The 14,599-nt window shown below is 47.0% G+C and overlaps 3 protein-coding genes and 1 pseudogene across 3 annotated transcripts; all 4 read left to right on the top strand.

Annotated features, from left to right (window-relative positions):
• The first annotated feature begins 1,026 nt into the window (after positions 1-1,026).
• On the top strand, positions 1,027-14,531 carry LOC123667150 (annotated as a pseudogene).
• LOC123667123 (histone H1B-like) lies at positions 1,716-4,311 on the top strand. Its single transcript, XM_045601098.1, has one exon. The coding sequence runs from the start codon at positions 2,837-2,839 to the stop codon at positions 3,626-3,628; it is 792 nt and encodes a 263-aa protein (XP_045457054.1). The 5' UTR covers positions 1,716-2,836; the 3' UTR covers positions 3,629-4,311.
• On the top strand, positions 4,723-5,858 carry LOC123667146 (histone H2A). The gene has a single exon (XM_045601121.1). It carries the CDS (start codon positions 5,065-5,067, stop codon positions 5,437-5,439), a length of 375 nt encoding a protein of 124 aa, XP_045457077.1. The 5' UTR covers positions 4,723-5,064; the 3' UTR covers positions 5,440-5,858.
• On the top strand, positions 11,497-12,156 carry LOC123667141 (histone H2B). The gene has a single exon (XM_045601116.1). It carries the CDS (start codon positions 11,553-11,555, stop codon positions 11,925-11,927), a length of 375 nt encoding a protein of 124 aa, XP_045457072.1. The 5' UTR covers positions 11,497-11,552; the 3' UTR covers positions 11,928-12,156.
• Positions 14,532-14,599: the final 68 nt, after the last annotated feature.

Below are 14,599 nucleotides of genomic sequence, written 5' to 3' on the forward strand. Positions count from 1 at the left end.
TGCTCGTAAATCTACCGGCGGCAAGGCGCCGCGCAAGCAGCTCGCAACGAAGGCCGCTCGTAAGAGCGCGCCCGCCACCGGAGGAGTCAAGAAGCCGCATCGTTACAGGCCCGGTACGGTCGCCCTTCGCGAGATCCGTCGTTACCAAAAGAGCACGGAACTTCTGATTCGCAAACTGCCATTCCAACGTCTCGTCCGTGAGATCGCTCAAGATTTCAAGACTGATCTGCGATTCCAGAGTTCGGCGGTTATGGCGCTGCAGGAAGCCAGCGAAGCCTACCTGGTCGGTCTATTCGAAGACACTAACCTGTGCGCCATTCACGCCAAACGCGTCACGATCATGCCCAAAGATATTCAACTGGCGCGCAGGATCCGTGGAGAACGTGCGTAAATTTCGACACGTTCTTCTTCTTCCTCGGACGGTTTTACCGTCTACATCGAGAAAAAACAAAAAAATAAAACAAAAAGGCCCTTTTCAGGGCCAATCATATATTTCTATACGTAATTATGACTTTTGTTTGTTTCAAACGTTCATACGTCAATACCTGTCTCTTAACTAGTATCATTATACAAATACTATAAGTAAACAAAATAAATGTATGTATTATATATAATATAATAATCTTTAGCACTAAAGAAAAGAGGAAATATATAGGTAATGAAAGTAAATCCTTTCACACTACAAAAATTAAAAAAAAAAAAAAAAAAAAACACGAACATCGAACTAGGTAGATATAGCGAGAGCTATTTATTATATTATTATTAGAAATAATTTTCATCATCCGATTCCTTCCTACCACGATTAAATATAAAATAAGACTGATAATCGAAATAGAAAATACAAAATAATAATAACAATGAAAATATTATAATACACGTATGTTTCTTTACCTAAAATCCGAGATTGGAGATCGCCAACGAAACACACACCGCCTCGCCCCGCGACGCCCCTCGCTACCCTCCATCCTCACCCCGAGCCACGGCAATTAGGTCCCTCCGACGACGGCGAGAGAGCGATGTCTATAAATATAGCGCAACGGTGCGATCGAAAAACACTAACTGATCGTCGTCAGGACTCGACGGACGGACGAATTTCGAGCTGAATCTTAAAATCAAAACAAGTTAACGAAACAATGACCGGCCGCGGTAAAGGTGGAAAGGGTCTGGGAAAAGGAGGCGCGAAGAGACACAGGAAGGTTCTCCGTGATAACATCCAAGGTATCACGAAGCCCGCCATCCGTCGTCTGGCGCGCAGAGGAGGAGTGAAACGTATCTCCGGTCTGATATACGAAGAGACCCGCGGCGTGCTCAAAGTGTTCCTCGAGAACGTCATCCGTGACGCCGTCACCTACACCGAGCACGCCAAGAGGAAGACCGTGACCGCTATGGACGTCGTTTACGCCCTCAAACGTCAGGGTCGCACCCTCTACGGTTTCGGCGGTTAGACTAACGACTAAATACTATTATTCGTATTTCTTGTTACTTGAAATACGAATGATTTCAATAAAAAAAAGGCCCTTTTCAGGGCCGCACATGATTCCTTCACACACGCTCGATTGAACGTTAGCGAACGTTTCTAACGATCTAAGACGTCTCTTTTTATCACATATCATTACCAAAACAAATTATTTTCTTTCTCTCTTTGAACTTTTACTTACCTACTTTTGAAATAATAACGAACACGTACCTACCTACCTACTTATATTTATGAAATTAAATCAAAAATAATAATAATAGATCGTATGTATGTATTATTGTTTTCATAATTATTATGTCAATAAGTATCATGTATTTCCTCTCGGGACTCTTTATTTCTAATAATACATACACGTTAACTTGCGATATTTACAAATGAAGGAAGAATACGAGTCTCATACGTTTTCGTTCTACTACAAACGATATATTACGTAGTACGTATATTTTGTAAAAATTAAATTAGACTTGTACCTCCTATAGAGATCTCGCTTTCCTATTTCTAGCTTAAGTTATAATATACATACATATATAGCATTCGAAGGAAAATACCGTTTCGCTCGCTTAGATTAATGCCCTAACCCTATTCGTGCGTGTATATTATGTACACACTCACTCACTAAATGGTTTTCGTAAATGATAATAATCTCTTCGGATCGACAACACAATTACCTATACTATTATTTTTAATTTTTTTTTTTTTTCTTTTTGTTTTTTTGTTTTATAAATATCATTCGATACGTTCGTCGTACCGGTGGTTGTTTTTAGGTATTATCATCGCTCGTGTCGAGTTGCAACGTCGTGTTTTACGAGGCCCGACTTCGAACACCTTAAATTAGTACGAAAATTATCGTATACGCGATGTGCGTTTTTAGATTATTAATAAGGTATCTTAGCTTTCGATCCGTCGATCGATCGGAATATATTAATCGTTTTTAATAGAATAAAATAACTTTTAAACGGGACTCGAGGTACACGCGTTGAACTATATCGAAATTAAACGTCGATATCATTCGCTACGAGCGAGCTATTAGGCGAGTTAGACTCTCATCCGACGGACAGGCTTACGAGGTATCGCTCGGTGCTATCGATCTTTAAACGTACATAATAAAATATGAAAATATCGTATTTAAAAAGATACCTGTTAGTGAAAAGTTTTCAGCGTTCGTACGAGAAATTGTCTAGCGACGTAGCGGCTCTCCTTACGGTATTGCCGATACTCTTCGAACTACTAGCGACCTCTGTCCGTCCACACGTCCGTTTCTGTAAAAAAGTTCTCAATAGAGTCGTGTTCTATCCGTGTGACAGTTTGTTCGTGCGTGTTTTAATTGAAAAAGAAAAATAATAATAATAACAACAAAAAATGGCCGATACAGCAGTAGCGACCGAAGCCCCAGCACCCGCGACCCCGGCGAAGAAGCCTAAGGCTTCGGCCGCCGCGGGCGGCGCCGCCAAGAAGCCGAAGGCTAAGCCCACACACCCTAAGACATCCGAAATGGTAAACAGCGCGATAAAAGAGTTGAAAGAGCGCAGCGGTTCCTCTCTGCAAGCGATCAAAAAATATATCGCCGCTCAATACAAAGTCGATTCGGAAAAGCTGGCTCCGTTCATCAGGAAGTATCTGAAGAGCGCCGTGGAATCGGGAGCTCTCATACAGACGAAGGGCAAGGGCGCTTCCGGCTCGTTTAAGCTCGAATCGAAATCGTCCGCATCGAAGAAACCGGCCGGCGGCAGCGGCGGCGGAGCATCGGGCGGCAAGGGCGCCTCGTCTTCGGCCGCGTCCGGTAAATCGAAGAAAGCCTCGTCCGCTTCGGCCGCAGGCAAGGGAGGCGCGAAGAAGGCCGCCGCCGCCGCTGCCGCCGCCGCCGCTGCGGCCGCCGCGGCCTCCGCCGGTGCGGCGTCATCGCCGTCGAAGTCCAAACCGAAGGCAGCGACTAAGGACAAAAAAGCCGCCGCCGCTAAGAAGAAGCCGGCGCCGAAGAAGGCGGCCGTCGCCGCGACGCCTTCTAAGGCGAAGGCCGGCGCCGCGTCGAAGGCGAAGAAGAGTGCCAAACCGCCCACTAAGAAGCCAAAAGCTCCTAAACCGAAGAAGGCAGCCGCAGCGACGCCCAAGTCGAAAGCGGCAGCTAAGAAAGCGGCCGCCGCCAAGAAGTAAGCCGGTGACGTACGAAAGTGTTAAAACAACAACAATAACAACTTCACGCGTCTCACGACGCCCTCGCGGTGTCGCTCGGCGTGTCGTCGTTTCGTTGCCATCATCACCATCATGGTAATCGTCGTCATCGTGCCGTCGGCCGCAGCGTCCGTCCGTTGGCGCGATGTCGCTGCGACGACTACGACGATGTTGAAGAAAAAGAAAAAGAAAAAGAAGAAGAAGAATAATAAGACGACTAAGTCGGGTGTCGATACAAGCGAGTGCGGCGCGTTAATCGCACACTAAAAAGCCCTTTTCAGGGCTAACAAAAACTTCCCAAAGCAATCGTAAATTTTTACGTATCTACGCGACGTTTCAAACGATCATATGACGTCAATATACAAAAAGAGTCGCAATATATTAATAGGTGTACCATACAATCGTATTTATAAAATAAATAAACAAATAATAGAAAAAAAAAAATCTCATACTATAAACACATACACAGACGCTACGAGTATACAAACAAAGTTTTTTCGCGTTACTACTACATATCTATAAGTAAAAAATAAAATAAAATGATAATATCATACAATTTACGACAATAGAATATCCGCAAACGTTCATTATCATTGAAAGTAAACAACAACAGTAACAATAGAACAACTAATTAAAGCATTTATCACTTACAATATTAGTTATAATTGCTGTCTATTATTTGTCACTTGTATAGAATAATAATAAATCATGAATAAACACGTCGTTGCATCATCACAGATTCGTTCGTCACTGCCGTATATTAAATGAAAATGACATTGTATTTGGCGGCAAACGAAAAAAAAAAAAAAAAAAAAAAAAAAAACGACATCGATTAATAATATCGACGACTAACGAATATAGACGAAAACATTCGAAATCGAGTAAATTCGCATTATCAAAGATTACTCCAAAAGTTGTAATCAGATCTCGATGAAATTTTAATGTGACCACGTAAAAAACATCGGTTTTCGATTAAATTAAAATAAAAAAAAAAAAAAAAAAAAAAAAAACAAAAAAAAAAAAAACACCTTCTTTTTTTGAAGTCGGTTAAAAAAAATTGAAGTAATACCCTCATTCTTTTACATAATTATATATTTATTTATTATATATTATTATTATTACTATTAATTTTCTTTTATCACAACAATAATTTACACAATTCGCGTAACTAATATCCCCGTTTCATTAAACCGATACATACCGATAAATGCCGGCCGTGTTCCGTCTCTTTTTCCGACTCTATAGTATCCCTACCCGCCGACGAAACGGCGATTTCTATATATAGCCGACAGAGTAGTTTTAAAAAATTTAATTCTCTCGCTACAACCGCACCGGACTGGACGCTTTCGTCACTGTTCTGCATCGGTTTTTAGTGTGCTTTTATTTGTATTTTATTTCGATTAAATTATATCATCGGCATGTCGGGACGCGGTAAAGGCGGTAAAGTGAAGGGAAAGGCAAAGTCTCGTTCGAACCGCGCCGGTCTTCAGTTTCCGGTCGGTCGTATACACAGACTGCTGAGGAAGGGAAATTACGCCGAACGCGTCGGTGCCGGCGCTCCCGTCTACCTAGCCGCCGTCATGGAATATCTCGCCGCCGAAGTTCTCGAGTTGGCCGGAAACGCTGCCCGCGACAACAAGAAGACCAGAATCATACCGAGACATCTTCAGCTGGCGATCCGTAACGACGAGGAATTGAACAAGCTCCTGTCGGGCGTCACCATCGCACAAGGCGGTGTCCTCCCGAACATCCAAGCGGTCCTCTTACCGAAGAAGACCGAGAAGAAGGCTTAATTATTTATTAAACTGTGTCTGTATCGTCGTGCTAATAGTTCGTTACGTCGTGTCACTCTTTCGTTGCGAAACTATTAACTACGAGATAATTGACATCTATGAAAATCAAACGGCCCTTTTCAGGGCCACAAATCTCTTCTAAATACGATAAAAAATTATTAATTTTTTGTCTACGTTTCTTACGTAACGACGACGTCATTATTTATTTCATTATTTCTTTAGCAGCACGTAAAACCTTCTCGTGCAAACATAGAATAATACACACAGCACACACGCCTTAATTTTCTTACGAATTAAATGTTATATCACTCGAACAATAGCGTATAAATATGCTATAAATCTTATTAAACCCAATATAAATTAGGGGTATGAAAAATAAACGTTGGCCGATTCTCAGACAATAAATATAAGATATGCAAACAAAATTTCATAAAAATCCAGCCGTTTCGGAGGAGTAATATTATTGTAATTACTAATACTGTGAAACGAGAATTTTTTTTTTTTTTTTTTTTTTTTTTTTTTTTTTTTTTTTTTTTTTTTTTTTTTTTTTTTTTTTTTTTTTTTTTTTTTTTTTTTTTTTTTTTTTTTTAATTTAAAAGATGATATTAGGAATAAAAAAAAAAAAAAAAAAAAAAAAAAAAAGCTTGCATAGTTATGAAATTTGTAACAGCGTCATAAAATACATACATATCAACACATAATAATGATTAAGATGTACTCTAATCTTAATTATTATTATTTATTATTTTTTTTCATACGTCGATGTGCGGGGGGGGGGGGGGGGCTTTTGCTTGTTTATCGGTCGCTATCCCCACCGTGCGGCGACGATCTCACTTCTCATTGGTCCGAATAGTCCCGTAACTATTGGACGGACGTAACTGGGCAGCGACATGAAGTCGATAAAACACCGGAACGCCGGAAATTTTTATATCAGATATATCGGATCGGCAAGCAACCAACGAGTCAACATCTCACCGCACGGACCTTAGAAGAAAACGAAGCTCGGCACCGCTCGAGTTTCGCCGTTCGCTTTCGCGAACGAAGGGATAGTCGCCGTACGTTGACACCGGCGGTCGCCCGCTGAGCTCGCTCAGTGAGGCGCCGTCTTCGGTCGCGGATGGTTGCATCCATCATGGACGGAAGTCCAACAACCCGAAAAGGCCCTTCTCAGGGCCACACGCATCACGCCGGCAGGGACCCAGCCGGTCCGCCGACGCATCCTTCGGCATACAACAACTCTGTCATCACGAGAGTACCCGGACCAATCAGCGCCACTCCGGGAGCCTGCACACGAGGGCAGGCCGAACAACGCGCAAATGTGTCTGGCGCAACAAGCACCGCGCGCAACACCGCCATACCGCGTGCCATCGCCACTTCGGTAGCGCTGCGCAGCACGCCGACGCCCAACAGGTCGGGAGCAAGTAACCTTGCCGGATCCAAAGGGCGCTCCGCTTCATTGGAAGTCCTGCAGAGAGCCGGATCGGCGACAGACCTTCGGAAACTGTCCCCTGAAGCCAGGCTCCAGACAAATATGAAGATCGCAGACCGCCTTGAGAGAAGCGGTCTCATGTCTGAAGACTGCATCAGGGTGCTCAAACAACACCTGAGCAACCAGCGAGAGGCCATTCAGCATGACACCAGCCCCCAGGAGGCGACGCAAGCTCCCACCAACCCAAGGAGGAGGCAACTCTCAGCGGCAAGCGACGATAGCTCTGTAGCAGAAGAAGCGAAGCGTCACTGCCCCGACGCAGCCCCCTCAGATTCACCGCAGCAACAGATGCAGGTCGACACGCCGCCGCGATCATTCGCTGACGCCCTTCGAGCTTCTCCATCCCGAGCACCCACACCTCAAGCCCAGGCAAATGCGCCGAGCGCGCCGGATGCCCGAAGCTCCGGTTCGGGGAACAGCCAACCGGCGAGGAAGAGCACAAACTTCCCGCCCCTGGTGGTGGAGTTCTTCCCTAATTGGACCCAGCACATCAGGCGCCTCCGCGATAAGCTAGGACACACGCCGAACGCTCGCCCTTACGGAAAGGGGGTACGATTTACCCCGAAAACCGAGGCTGAGTATAGAGCGACTCAGCGCTTCCTCAGCGAGCTGGAGTCATCGGAGAAAATCTCCTGGTTCTCCTACTCGCTACCAGCTGACAAGAGCGTGAAGGTCGCTATACGAGGTCTGCCGGTGTCCACAGCAGCCGAGGAGATCGAAGAGGAGCTCCGCAGCCTAGGATACACTCCGGAGTATGTGCGTCCGATAAACGCCAGGAAAGGAAGGCCAGGCTGCATTTTCCTGGCTATCCTCAAAAGGACGCCCAACGTGACGCCGGGAATATACGGCATCACAGAACTCCTATGCATGCCCGGAGTGAAGATCGAGGCCTGGCGAGGGAAGAAGGGCCCAGCACAGTGCCACAGGTGTCAGCAGTTCCGGCACTCGAGCCACGGCTGCCACAGGAAGCTAGCCTGCGTCAGGTGCGGGGAGGAACACACGGCCAAGGACTGCCCTAGGCCGGTCGAGGAGCCTCCCACGTGCGCCAACTGCGGCGGCGCGCACCCGGCCAACAAAACCTCTTGCCCCATCTTCAAGAGAGAAGCCAGGAACAAGAAAGCTGGCACTGTGGCCTGCACTACTGCCAGCAAAAAGGAATCCATGGCTACCTCGAGGACGGCCGAAGTTGTGGACCGCACCACAGTCTCAGCCGAGGCAACAGCGACAACGCTGATGGCCCCGGCTAACAACCCTATCGACAGGCAGTCGAAGGCGCCTGCATCGAATAAAAAGAAGAGGAAGAAGAACCGAGGAAAAGGGAGGAAAGCGGAAGCGCCTCCTACTCCTCAAGCGAACACCGCCGAGGTCGCAACCCCAACTCTGCCTGCAACCACCCCTGGAGGGAAGCAGGCGAAGAAGGAGAAGCGACCGAACAAGGAGTCACCAGCTGCATCATCGTCAGTTTTGGAAATCTCAATCAAGATCCTCACAAACGTCCTGGTCGCATTGCAAGCGGACAACGACCCCACTGACGCTATCGTCAGGGGCATCACCGAGCTGCTGCGACTCAAACAATGATGAGGATCCTCTTTTGGAATGCTCAGGGGCTCAAGCACAAGAGCCCCTTTCTCAAGCACCTCCTACGCGAACAGAACATCGACGTGGCGCTGATCTGCGAGACGTTCCTGGGACCCGGTGATCGTGCCAACTTTCCCGGGTACTTCGTTTACCGCCAGGACGAAGCCTGCCCTAACCGGCCTTACCGAGGACTGGCTGTCATCGTGAGAAGAAGAGTCGTCCACAATCCACTGCCCAGACTGCAGTTGAGCTCATTCCAGGCTCTAGGCATCGAGGTCCACAACATCGACGGACCTCTCAACATCTACGCAGTCTATCGCCCGCCCGGCACAAGCCTCAATGTGGCAGAGGTTCATCAACTCCTGAACTCGCCACACCCGAGCCTCGCGGCGGGCGACTGGAACTGCAAGCACGTCGCCTGGAACTCCAACCTCATCTGCGCGAACGGCAGACGACTCTTCGACGACGGCGAGGTCAGCGGGTACGAGGTCTCGGGACCTGAGCTGCCCACGCACTACCCGGACAACATCACGCAAGCACCGGACGTCATCGATCTGATGGTTCACCGTGGACTTCCTTGTCAGCCCACGCTAGAGGTGGTCCAGGATGAGCTATCGTCGGATCATTTGCCGGTCCTGGCGGTGCTGGGTCACCGGCTCACGAGCAAGTCGCCGCCTCAACTCCGGAAGCACATCTGCTGGAAGGCCTTCCAGGAAGCGCTCGAGCCCCCGCAGTCAATCAGGCGAATTCAGACGGCCAACGACGTCAACGAATTCGCCAATGAACTGACGTCACGCATCCAGGAGGCCTTGGACACTGCGACGACAACCTCAACCTCGAACACCAGCTCATACCAGCTATCGCCGCTACCCCAGCACATTCATCACCTGATTCAGGAGAAGAGGCGACTCAGGAGAAGGTGGCAGGGCAACAGGGACCCTAACCTGAAGACTCAACTCAACAGGCTTGCCTGGAGAGTTAAGGCACTGTTGGAGTCCCACGCCACGGAGTGCTGGGAGAAACGATTGGAGGACGCCTCGGAAGACAGAACATCCATCTTCAAGCTGTGCAGACAGCTGACCAACTCAACGACTCCTGTCCGACCACTTCGGGACGAAGACGGCACGCTCAAGTACCGCGCTGAGGAACGCGCCGAGATCTTTGCGAAACACCTGAAGCTGCAGTTCCAGCCCAACCCGGACTCAGCTCCAGACCACACGGCGGAGGTCGAGAGACACCTGACCGAATACTTCGCTGCACCGATAGCTCCTGACGAAGACCCCTTCGTCATTTCACCGGGCATGGTACAGCGAGTCATATCGAAGTCCAAGCCGAGGAAGGCGCCGGGAGCGGATAGCGTCGACAACAGGACCCTGCGACACCTACCGCGGAGCACGGTAGCGGCAGTGACGCGCCTGTTCAACGGGATTCTGCGAACGGGACAATTCCCTGACGCTTGGAAGATAGGACTCGTGACCATGCTACCTAAGCCCGGGAAGAACATCCTGAAACCTGGGAGCTATCGCCCCATCACCCTGCTGCCAGCCATCTCTAAAGTATTCGAGCGTCTTCTGCTGCAGCGGTTATCGCAGCACGTGGAACTACGCCCCGAACAATTCGGTTTCCGAGCGGAGCATAGCACCACGCTACAACTCACAAGAGTGATGCACCAGCTGACGGCTACTGCCAACAAAAGGGAGAAAGCTGTCGCTGTCTTTCTCGATATCGAGAAAGCGTTCGACCGTGTATGGCACCCTGGGCTGCTTTACAAACTGACAACCACGACCACTCCTCGTCGCATAGTTAGGGTGATCTCATCCTTCCTGGAGAGCAGGAGTTTCAGAGTGAAGATCGAGAGAGCCACGTCCAACCTGTACCCAGTTGCTGCTGGTGTCCCGCAAGGCAGCTGCCTGTCTCCGACGTTGTACGCGCTGTACACGAATGACATCCCGAACACCGATGGAACCACATTGGCTCTCTACGCCGACGACGCTGCGTACATAGCGACGTCCATCAAGACGAGACGCGCAGTTGCCAAGATGCAGGAAACTCTCGACGCTCTCCCCGACTGGCTCTCCAAGTGGAGGTTGTCCATTAACGTGGACAAGACGCAGGCGCTATCGGTGGGCTCACGCCCGATGGCGCCCCTGCTTCGCTTCGAGGGGAACAACATCCAATGGCAGGAGGCGGTCAAGTACCTCGGTATTACGATCGACCGCCGACTGACCATGTCCGGCCACACTAAGATAGTGATTGGGAAGACTAAAGCCACAATGTCAGCTCTGCGACCGCTGTTACAGTCAAGACTCCCGCTCAAAACCAAGCTGGGCCTCTACAAAACGTTCGTGAGATCACGCCTCACGTACGCCGCGCCAGCTTGGTACGCCCTTCTCAGCGACACCAACAAGAGGAGCCTCCAAGCGCAGCAGTCGAAGACGCTGCGCTACATCACAAACGCACCCTGGTGCGTGAAAAACTCGACCCTTCAAAGGGACCTGAAGATCGAGAGTCTGGAGGACTTCGTGGTCCGCCTAGCCAAATCGATGTTCTCTCGTGCGGATGCATCGGACGCACCGCACATCAAGAACATCGCACCGTGGCACGCAAGACCACCGGATCGTCGAGCTCTCCCGCGGAACCTCTCCTCGTTCCCACGCAATGGTGTGAGTACCTAACTCCGGTTTGACGGTCGATCTAGCTGGGCCTCCCACGGGGCTACCGTGGGTCTCACCCGGCTGGGTCTTGACCTCACTGGAGAAGGGGCTCACGCACCACATTGCTTCCTTCCCATCCCGCCTCCCAACCTACACCACTCCACTCCATTTCACCCAACTCAGAGTCCCACGCGGCTAATCTTTTATAGCCCAATCCAAGGACCCACCTATATTGATAGGTGGCGGTAGAAACTTTGTGAAAAAGATCTAGGATCTTGCGACACAATTCCCCACACCCCCTCATCGGGTAGTGTGAGAAGACCACTAGCGATTTTTATATCATTCGAGTCTAGTCCTCGTAACGGTACGCACCACGTAATAATTATTATACCATGCCGCCCAAGACAAGCGGGAAAGCCGCTAAGAAATCTGGCAAAGCCCAGAAGAACATCTCTAAGTCGGACAAAAAGAAGAAGAAGCACAAGAGGAAGGAGAGTTACGCCATCTATATCTATAAAGTTCTCAAGCAAGTCCATCCCGATACCGGTATCTCGAGCAAGGCCATGTCTATCATGAACTCTTTCGTGAACGACATCTTCGAACGCATCGCCGCCGAAGCTTCGCGTCTCGCTCACTACAACAAGAGATCCACGATCACCTCGAGGGAGGTCCAGACCTCCGTGAGGCTGCTCCTGCCCGGCGAGCTCGCTAAGCACGCCGTCAGTGAAGGAACAAAGGCCGTCACGAAGTACACGAGCTCCAAGTGAACGCGCTAAAAACTTGAAAAGAGCAGCGCATGATATAATTATCGTGTGCCTGCTTAGACAAAAAAAAAAAGGCCCTTTTCAGGGCCACTAAAGATTTCATAAATGTGTTACTGATTTAATGTTTCTCTTCGAATCGACGACGTCAATAACTACTATAATATTCACTCAATTTGCGTTTACATACATAATACATAATAAATGAATAAAATATATAAACATAAACAACGTATGTATGTGTATATATATATATATTCTTAAATTTATTATATAATTATAATCTTTTAATATGTTTTTTAAACGACAGTCGTATTGTGTCGCACGCAGACGTTGGGCGACATAATGACAATGATACAAACGATCGTTTTATTTACATTATTATTGCGCTTCTCTCTTATTATTAATGACTAGCTACATAAAAAAAAAAAAAAAAAAAAATACACACACACACACACATATATATTATATATATATATATATATATATATATATATATATATATATATATATATATATATATATTTTACATAAAATATTATAATTATATATATAAATTGATAAATAATAAGGTATAAATCGATTAATAAAACGAAAATAAATAAAGAATTAATCGTACGTACGTACGTACGTACGTACGTACGTACGTACCATCGAATATTTTACTTGTCAGGACGAAATTAACGTTTAATTCTGCATATATCATACGAAAAAAATAAATAAATAAATAAATTAAAAAAAAACACGAATAACATGGTGTCAAACGATAACTGAAAGAAAGAGAGCGAAAGAGTCGCGCGGATACGTACGTTCCCTACTCGTCTATATATACGTAAAACCTATAAAAGAGCGGAATCGTCGTTTCGTCGCTTCATTCGCTCTCCGAAGTTGACGCCGCGAACTAGTGTCGTCTCTCGTTTTGAGTTTTTCGTTTACCGAGAAAGCTTTTCATTAGTATCTCTCTCAGCTATGGCTCGTACTAAGCAGACTGCTCGTAAATCTACCGGCGGCAAGGCGCCGCGCAAGCAGCTCGCAACGAAGGCCGCTCGTAAGAGCGCGCCCGCCACCGGAGGAGTCAAGAAGCCGCATCGTTACAGGCCCGGTACGGTCGCCCTTCGCGAGATCCGTCGTTACCAAAAGAGCACGGAACTTCTGATTCGCAAACTGCCATTCCAACGTCTCGTCCGTGAGATCGCTCAAGATTTCAAGACTGATCTGCGATTCCAGAGTTCGGCGGTTATGGCGCTGCAGGAAGCCAGCGAAGCCTACCTGGTCGGTCTATTCGAAGACACTAACCTGTGCGCCATTCACGCCAAACGCGTCACGATCATGCCCAAAGATATTCAACTGGCGCGCAGGATCCGTGGAGAACGTGCGTAAATTTCGACACGTTCTTCTTCTTCCTCGGACGGTTTTACCGTCTACATCGAGAAAAAACAAAAAAATAAAACAAAAAGGCCCTTTTCAGGGCCAATCATATATTTCTATACGTAATTATGACTTTTGTTTGTTTCAAACGTTCATACGTCAATACCTGTCTCTTAACTAGTATCATTATACAAATACTATAAGTAAACAAAATAAATGTATGTATTATATATAATATAATAATCTTTAGCACTAAAGAAAAGAGGAAATATATAGGTAATGAAAGTAAATCCTTTCACACTACAAAAATTAAAAAAAAAAAAAAAAAAAAACACGAACATCGAACTAGGTAGATATAGCGAGAGCTATTTATTATATTATTATTAGAAATAATTTTCATCATCCGATTCCTTCCTACCACGATTAAATATAAAATAAGACTGATAATCGAAATAGAAAATACAAAATAATAATAACAATGAAAATATTATAATACACGTATGTTTCTTTACCTAAAATCCGAGATTGGAGATCGCCAACGAAACACACACCGCCTCGCCCCGCGACGCCCCTCGCTACCCTCCATCCCCACCCCGAGCCACGGCAATTAGGTCCCTCCGACGACGGCGAGAGAGCGATGTCTATAAATATAGCGCAACGGTGCGATCGAAAAACACTAACTGATCGTCGTCAGGACTCGACGGACGGACGAATTTCGAGCTGAATCTTAAAATCAAAACAAGTTAACGAAACAATGACCGGCCGCGGTAAAGGTGGAAAGGGTCTGGGAAAAGGAGGCGCGAAGAGACACAGGAAGGTTCTCCGTGATAACATCCAAGGTATCACGAAGCCCGCCATCCGTCGTCTGGCGCGCAGAGGAGGAGTGAAACGTATCTCCGGTCTGATATACGAAGAGACCCGCGGCGTGCTCAAAGTGTTCCTCGAGAACGTCATCCGTGACGCCGTCACCTACACCGAGCACGCCAAGAGGAAGACCGTGACCGCTATGGACGTCGTTTACGCCCTCAAACGTCAGGGTCGCACCCTCTACGGTTTCGGCGGTTAGACTAACGACTAAATACTATTATTCGTATTTCTTGTTACTTGAAATACGAATGATTTCAATAAAAAAAAGGCCCTTTTCAGGGCCGCACATGATTCCTTCACACACGCTCGATTGAACGTTAGCGAACGTTTCTAACGATCTAAGACGTCTCTTTTTATCACATATCATTACCAAAACAAATTATTTTCTTTCTCTCTTTGAACTTTTACTTACCTACTTTTGAAATAATAACGAACACGTACCT

This window comes from Melitaea cinxia, chromosome 27 (assembly GCF_905220565.1).
Source record: "Melitaea cinxia chromosome 27, ilMelCinx1.1, whole genome shotgun sequence".
Taxonomy (NCBI): Eukaryota; Metazoa; Arthropoda; class Insecta; order Lepidoptera; family Nymphalidae; genus Melitaea; species Melitaea cinxia.

What these genes read in the sequence shown, in the direction of transcription:
- LOC123667123 (XM_045601098.1), top strand. Translation starts at nt 2,837, where the DNA reads ATGGCCGATACAGCAGTAGCGACCGAAGCCCCAGCACCCGCGACCCCG.
- LOC123667146 (XM_045601121.1), top strand. Translation starts at nt 5,065, where the DNA reads ATGTCGGGACGCGGTAAAGGCGGTAAAGTGAAGGGAAAGGCAAAGTCT.
- LOC123667141 (XM_045601116.1), top strand. Translation starts at nt 11,553, where the DNA reads ATGCCGCCCAAGACAAGCGGGAAAGCCGCTAAGAAATCTGGCAAAGCC.